Source organism: Acomys russatus, chromosome 1 (genome assembly GCF_903995435.1).
Source record: "Acomys russatus chromosome 1, mAcoRus1.1, whole genome shotgun sequence".
NCBI classification, from domain to species: Eukaryota; Metazoa; Chordata; class Mammalia; order Rodentia; family Muridae; genus Acomys; species Acomys russatus.
Genome location: NC_067137.1, coordinates 20132833 through 20140932, shown reverse-complemented (window position 1 = coordinate 20140932; position 8100 = coordinate 20132833). Strand labels below are relative to the sequence as shown.

General features: G+C 48.9%; 1 protein-coding gene across 4 annotated transcripts in view; it reads right to left on the bottom strand.

The window, feature by feature from the left end:
- Positions 1 to 301: 301 nt before the first annotated feature.
- Galnt14 (polypeptide N-acetylgalactosaminyltransferase 14) overlaps positions 302 to 8100 on the bottom strand; it is a 311256-nt gene continuing 303457 nt past the window's right edge. The window contains exons 14-15 of one of the 4 annotated variants that reach the window (XM_051169036.1): positions 2070 to 2189; positions 302 to 1110 (exon numbers count right to left, since the gene is read on the bottom strand). In XM_051169036.1, the coding sequence (XP_051024993.1) occupies positions 952 to 1110; positions 2070 to 2189 (279 nt within the window). In that variant the 3' untranslated portion in view covers positions 302 to 951. The remainder of the gene's footprint in view (positions 1111 to 2069; positions 2190 to 8100) is intronic. The other 3 variants (XM_051169112.1, XM_051168958.1, XM_051169180.1) reach the window with 3 other exon arrangements.

The window sequence follows — 8100 nt, the reverse complement described above, 5'->3', positions numbered from 1 at the left end:
CCAAGTCTGCCTCTCTAGTTCTGGGATCATAAGAATATGCCATACCCATCTGTTCTTACATAGGTTTTGAGGTTCAAACTCACGTTTGTGAGGCAAGCACTTTGCAAAATGTGCCCATCTTCCCAGCTCTTAAGTGTCTTAAAAAATCATAACATTTGTTTTGTGTGTGTGCCTGCATAACTGTGTGTGAGTGTGAGTGTGTGTGTGTGTGTGTGTGTGTGTGTGTGTGTGTGTGTGTGTGTAGGTCAGAGGACAACAAGAGTCAGTTCTCTCCATTCACCATGTGGGCTTGAGAGCTCAAATTCATCAAGTTTAGTGGCAAGCACCTTTACCCCCTCAGCCATCTTGCCAGCCTCCTGAGGCATCTCTTAAAGATCGCTTAACTGGTTGGTGGTAACTTAGGACAAGGTGGACCAGGTGCTCATCTTCCTGTCTTCTTCATCCATTCTACACAAGATGCCCCACCCCCTTCCATGGGGAGCTCAGTTTAGGTGCTGAGCTAGCTCAAGAAGCAGCGTGAGGCACTGAGGGACGACTTCCAGTGTTAACTTTATTTGTTCTGAAAACCATCTCCATTCTGCCTTGCTCCATGAGTCCTGGTACAGTGACAAGGACAGCTTTCTTTTCTGGCCTCCAGAAGGTGCCTTGTTTTGTAAGAAAGGGTACAGCAAACACTTCCTGTCTGATCTTCGTCTCCAGGTCCCAATCAGAAAACCTGCCAGGACTGGACCCTCATAATATTGCACACATGAGTGGGTGTTGCTGAGCCCTGCTGGGTTGCGACCTTTTCCTCCATCTTCCCTGAGACAGTCGCTCCTGTCCTGGGGGCCTTTGTTCTACCTCCAGTTGAGGGCATCTGGTGCAGTCACAGCTGTTCACAGCCTGGGTTCCAGTTTGGTTTGGTCCAGGGAAGCATCACCCCTGGCCCACAGCTGGATTTGCCCAGGGTCTTCATGAGCTCACAATGTCCCAGTGTTGGCTCATGAGTGATGACTCACAAGGGTTGACAACGACCTCCTTGCCATCCTCAGTGCTGTCACCGAACATGTCTGTGTCCAGGCAGAGGTGGGACCCTAAGTGCTCGATGCGGGCACCAGTCTTAGTCCATTGCTGAGAAGATAGAGGGGAGAGAGAATGAACTCATTTTGATGGCTAAGTCTATGGGTCCTTTGGATAATATAAACCACACAGATGTCACCAGAAGAGGTGACACCACATGCGGTAAGCCAGAGATGTGATTTCACAGTCGTACAAAGGAAGAAAAGTGCCAAAATCGTTCTGACACGCACTAGGGGTTTATATTTTTATTACATTTTAAGTTGGTATTTATTTATTTGTATATGTATGTGTGTATGCTTGTGTTGTGGTGTGTGTGTGTGTGTGTGTGTGTGTGTGTGTGTGTGTGTGTGTAGGCCAGAACACAACTTGTCAGAGTTGGTTTTCTCTTTCCAGCAGTGCCCCCTTGACTCCTCACATGTGGTAAGTATAGAGCGATGGGCACGTCCGCTGACTAGATGCTGAGCTCTGTACTTCATAGAGATCATCAAATGCTTGCTCCCACGGTTCCTTCTGGTTATACCAAACCTCCCTTGGGGAAAGGGAAGGGGAAACTTCAGGTGGATACAGTGATCCACCACGTGCCACACTCCTCCTCAGGATACATTCTTGAAGCTCAGTCTCTCATGTCTGTCTGGGCAGGAAACGGAGCACATCCCTAGTACATGCTGCTAGAGGAACAGTGTGCGTCCAGGACACGACTGACAAAGCCCTTGTCTGGGTTTACAGGTAGGTGCTGGAGTGGTGGCCAGATCATACAAGTTGAGTGGGCCTGGTGAGATTACCTAAAGTCTCCAGGATTTCAGACATTGACTGATCAGTGGGACCGACGTAGCCATCACTACTGACACCATTGAGCAAGTCCTATACTTGGCCCTGTCTAATAGGGTTCCTCACCCTTCGTCTTTCATCTCTCCTCTCCTGCCTAGAGAAGAGTTATGCCCACCCAGTTACATTATGGAAACTGGCCACTCCCAATCCTACCCCTACCTCCGGGCCTGCCAAGCACTCACCTGCCTTTCATCCCCATTTTTGCACAGGACAAGAGCCACCGGGGCACCAGGGAACAGGGTGACAACAGACAGGCACAGCTCTTCCTGGATGATCTGCTGGGTGTATGTGAAGGCCCACACCTGAGGAGACCAGGAAGATTCACTTAGGAGTGGGACAGCCACCATCTGTGGGGTACCACACTATGCTTCTCTGTGTGATGACCCATACAGCTGGATAAGGAGTTCCATGGGTCCCAGAAAGTAATAATCATCAAGGTCACTTGGTAGAAAGCCACTCAAAGGAAAAAGGTTAGGAGCCCACACCGTGATGAAGTCTCTGTCCCCACACCCATGTCAGGTCCTGGGCCACAAGCATGTGGGAGGATGCTGGAAGTTGGGGAGTAGTTCTGACTCTGGCCAGTAACCTGAACAACACTCTAGCTGTGCTTTGTAGTCTCCAGCACCTGCTTGGAAACAATGTCTCTATGGGAGCCGGTTCCTGACATTTAATACTCCAAACAAACAGCTACGTAACCAGCTTCCCTCTGGCCCAGCTGTCTTTAGAATGCCCCTTCTTTGAAAGGATTCCAAGTCAGTGCATTGACATTACTTAGGAGAGTGTTCACAGCCTAAGAGGCACCTTAGCAAAGGCTTCGGCCCCTCAACTCCTGCAGGGGGCGAAGAGGAGGAAGTAGGTCAGCAAACTGAGTTTTGATGGTAGGAGACAGGGCATTCTATGAGGTCCTTACAAGACACCAAGGTGCCAGATTGGCATCAACAAGGCCAACTAGTCTCTAGTTCTCAAGTTGGGAGGGGAGACTGCAAGTGCAGGTGTAATTGCTGCCACGAGACAAAGAGGTTGTCTCTCAGTTTGTGAAAGAGGTGCTCACTGCCCTTTTCCTTTTCTACTAGGCAGCGGAGATGATTCACAGTTAGAGTCTCCAAGGGAGGTTCCAGAGGGGACTCTGCCAAGGGCTGTATCTTTTCTCCACTAAATCCCTGTACATGAAGTAGCCTTCCATCTTTGAACCAGGCCACTCATGGAGCTCCTTTCTTGGCCCATGCTGATGGAGAGCAGACAACCTCCAGCTATAGGGCCAAGTGTCCCTGGAGTGTTTCGCCTGTATTCACACTCTTGTTTCAACCCCCATAGTGCATTAGGGATGATAACTATCTATGCCTTCTGGGTTATCTTCTTCAGGCCTCAGGTCATGCCATCCCTAACATTTGATGGCAGTTGAGACAAGAGTCTGAGTACAGGACCTTGCTTTACGCATGCCCCATCAGGCCCTGGAGCATGTGCAGTGTTGGCTTCTAGGCTGTCTGCTCCATTACCTTTCCTACCTCCAACCTGTATATGTGGTCACAGGCATTCCCTAAATGGCCCCCTTTGGCTCTAGATGTATTAGTGTGTCACTTGAGAGGCCAAAGCCAGGCATGAAGTGCACAAAGGTCTTGAGACTGGCCTGGGGCATTGGGCAGGTGGCTCCGGGGCCCTAGGCATTGGGACTGTGATCTAGAATGGTAACATGTACATTGGACTGAGAATATTTCTCCTGTGGGATGGAGAAAGACCCAAGGGCTGGGTCCAAGGAGCCATTTGTGGGACCATAGGACCATTGGCCTAAAGTCTATTAGAGTTTTATGCTCCCCTGAAAATAAAGCATAAGTCAGTGATGGGGCAAAATGGGTTATTGTTCTGTAGCCAACAGGGAGGCACAAATTAACGTTTCAAAAATAAATGTTGTCATTATTTTTGATCATCAGGATACATGGTACTAAACTGTGTTAAAAGCGCTAAGGGATTAAACAGAGCAACTTACAACACACCACAGTTTTAAAAACACATCTTGCCAGTCTTTGGTTTTTAACACCCTAAGGGCCTATGAGTGGCAAGAATAGGTTCTTTTGACATCTGAGGCTCCACATTCAGAAATACTCCTTGAGAAGGGTTCACATAGCTACACCACAGCATACCTGGGCCAGTGTCTCAGAACACCCCTCCAGGGGTCCGCAAGAGGGACATGTGAACAGGCAGCCACCAAAAAAGTCCTTATAGTAAGAGGCTAGAGGCATGGGTCTGTGGTTAAGAGTGGTTGTTGGTGCTCTTATGCATGTATGCATGTGAATGTGTGCACGCACGCACACACACACACACACACACACACACACACATGCACACATTCCTTACACAAGTACATTTTCTGGGGCTTTCCTGATATTTCATCTCCTGGAAGAGGGCTAATCTCTGGCCATATATGCAAAAAAGCAGGTGAGATGGGAATCAGGGGTCAGGAAGAGGTGGGTGGGGGCACTAAAGTGAAGTGTCCATATCACATTTCATGTCCCTCATATTCCCCAGAGGAACTGGTGATGAACAGGCTCAGTAAATGAATCCAGAGTCAGAAATGATCCCTAAGGACGCAGTCGGTGAGGGAAGGGCTGGAGGTTCAATTAAGTGGCAGAGTGTTTGCCTAGCAAGCAAGACTCTGAGTTTAGTTCCAAGCAAACGAAAAGGTGGCAGTCAGGGGTACTGGGTCACTCAGCCAGGTCTGTCCTCCAAAGGACTGTAGGACCCTCAAGTGATGGCTCCATTTAGAGTCTTGTGAAAACGCTCCCCATAATGGCCGTCCCTCTCCACCTACAGGGAAGTTAACCCAGAGACCTTTCTGGAGACTGATATGAGTGGGACTTCCCCTGTGGGACAGGGCTGAGGAGAGACTCTGGTTAATGTCCCTGTGCCTAGCTCATCCAATCTGTCAAATAGGGGAGGGTGATAGCAGGACATGCCCATCTGAGGGGCTGTTTTCAGGAGGAAACAAGATCATGCCTGGTGAGCACTGCCCTAGAGCCTGGCCCTGGCTCAGTGTACTTGCTCCATGAGGGATGTGTCCTCATGTGAAGGAACGTGGGGGTGAGACAGGACAGGCAAGCCCTTGAAGGAAAGTGAGGTGCTTGTGCTGTTAGTAAGCAGGAGCTAGTGTCATTTACTGATGATGCCGAGTTCCCTGTTTCTAACCGTCTTCTGGGAAGTGAATATTAAACAACTGAGGGAACAGCAAAGCGCTATTGCTGGTTTCCCTGAAGTTAGAGCCGTTCAAAAGCCTGGCTGGGTCAGGCCACTTCATGTTCACAGTCGGTTTACTCGGGTACAGTTTCCTGAAAATGATGATCAAAGACTTTGATGGTTAACTCTCAACAGGGTCAGGAGCAGCTGTGGGCTCACTGTGCATATGAGCTCTCCTCTCTTCCGACAGGACAGGACCCAAGGAGAAAGTAATATTGCCAACAGCTGTCCTCTAACCTGGGCGGCCACACAGGAAAACCCATTAGCCCAGGAATTGTGCCCTTGAACGGTAAATAAGCTGGGTCCAACAAAACCTCTAATTCAGTACAAAGATTCCCCCAAAGGATTGGCCATAGTGGCCAGCTTTGGTGCTACCTAAGTACAAATGGCCGGTGGGCCATACTGGGTGATCTCTCTTCCTTTGTTGCATAGGCACAGGCCTCAGCACCACCCTGGAGAGAGTTCTCAGCCCAGAGGCAGCAGGGTGACATAGCGTAGTCCCACCATCCCTCTTACTTCCACGTTGTCTTCAGCTACTTTGTTAGAATAACTTCTCTGTAGGATTAGAGATCTGCACCCACTTTATTTTGTAGTATCACAGGGTTGGGCTCCTGGATGCCTACTATGGTTGGGATACCTGCTCACTAGCTTAAAAGCTTTGTAGACGCTTGGTGAATTACTTCTGTGACCTCAGATATGATATGAAGAGACTACTAGTCCCTCTGGTCCAGTGGTTCTCAACTGTCTCAGTGCAGTGTGTGACCCTTTAATACAGTTCCTCATAATGTGGTGACCCCCAACCATAAAGTTATTTTTAATGCTACCCCGGAAGTATAATTTTGCTACTGTTATAAATCATAATATAAATCTCTGTTATGGAGGATGGTCTTAGGAGACTCCTGTCGTAAAGAGTCTTTTGACCCCCAAAGGGGTTTGCTCTAATAAAGAGTGTCACTACATAAAATATAGGGTTAATACATGCATATTCAGAATGTTGCCTTAGCAAAGGCTTGGTTACTGTTTCCAGTGGGGATACCAGAGACTCAGTGCGAGGCAAGAGAATAAAAGAGAGATGTCCCTTTAGACTTTCCTTTGGAAACTGTCCCAGAGACAGGCTGGCATGATGCTTTTGCGGGGCCATTCCCAGGCTGTGATGAGGAACTCTGAGGAAGATGGGGTGGGAGGCGATTGCCTGGCAGCTTGTTCCACTGCAGACTTGAGACCTCTCCCCTGGAGGTGTCCGTGTGCCTGCTGATCTGCAGAGCACTTTCAATCACATCCACCCTTGGGGTTCCCAGCTGCTGCCTTCTGCTCTGCAAATCAGGAGCCTGAACCCTGGCTGGGCAGGGGAAGAACGTGCTACAAACCACCTTGGGTTTCCCTCATTTCAGTTGGAATAGAAACTGGAGTGGAGAATCTGCCTGCTTTCTACCTTTCATGGATATTTTCCCAGGGAATTCAGTGAAGTTAAGAGGAAATGCATTAGTCCAGAGACTTCTTGGGCTTCAAAGGTTTTTTGAACACATGATGTATGCCTCTCGCATTACTCCAGGGCATCAGTTTGCCAGCTTCTTTGAAACACATGAATTCAGCATTTTGCTCCAAAGGATGACGAGCCAGCAAGAAGGATGGTGAGGCAGGATGTGGGAGGTAGGTGGATGGGCTGGTGTGGAGGTAGAGCAATGGTTAGAACTACAGGATTAAAGAGTCTCCATGCCCAGCATGGAGCCTGGCTGGAGAGTGCTTATGTAGGCTCTGGGCTTTGATCCCAAGCTTTGCCAACAAAATCAAACCCAACTAAGTCAAAGGAGTGTGGTTGCAGGCAGGCGGCCATCTCATTGCCTGGGTCTTACCTACCTGGTGAGTGAATGTCAGCTAGAGGCAGAACTTGGACCTCCTTGTGCCACTCTCCATAATCCAGGGCCCTAGAAGACCCACCTAACGGCCCCAACCTGATCTCAGGATCTGTGCTGCTCCCATGCCTGGGTTTGTCCTCTGGGGGTAGGCTGTGTCTCTGCTACACACATGCAGGCCTTCAGAGGGAAGTGCTTCTACTTGAGCATGAAAGCGTAGCATCTCCATGTAGGACTGAGGCAGAATTGGGAAGAAACAGCAGCCAGGCAAAAGTGGGGATGCAGTACAGCATGTGTCCCTGGAGTTTGATGCAGTATTGGTGGAGCAGATACCCCACCCCCTCCATTCACATTCTTAACCAGACCCCCACAAATCTTAGGGAAGGCACTGTTTTCTACTGACTCCAGACCCTCTTACAGAGGCATGAATTTGGTGTTTGGATTTGTCACTGGAAACTGGCTGTAATGAAGATCCTCCTCCAACCCCCCACCTGCCACCAAGCCTCTTTCTGTCAAGATGGAGCTGGTTAACGGTTTTAATATTTATAACCTTGAAGAGGCACGTGACAGACAGGTGTCCTGTCCTGTGACTAAAACCTCTAATAAAGGTCTGGAAACGGGACTTGGATGCAACAAACACCAGAGAACTTCTGGAAAGAGCTGGTGTGGGAAATACCACTAGTGTATGATAGTAGTTTACTCTCTGGGAGCCTTGGTGGCATCGGCTGTGAAGGGGGTAGGGCTAAAAGTAAGATCTACTTCACCTTCAGGATGGAGCAAGAGTCAGGACAGGTAGCAAAGATGTAGGCAGGAAGGGGCAGAGCCGTGTTAAGCAGAAAGGACCCTGCTAGTGCCTAATGATTGTGGGAAAGGGTTGAGAGGAAGGATGACAACAATGGAGGTTTATGAGAAATGAGGAGAGAATAGATAAGAAGAAAAAAGATCCCAAGCCAGTCCTACAAAGATATAACACACACACACACACACACACACACACACACACACACACACACACACGCACATGCACATGTGTTCATCTCACGGAGATTATGTTGACTGAAATGGTTATGTGGATTTCTTTCTGAGTACCTAAAAGTGGAAGCCAGTCCTGGTGCTAGGCTGTGTGCCCTTG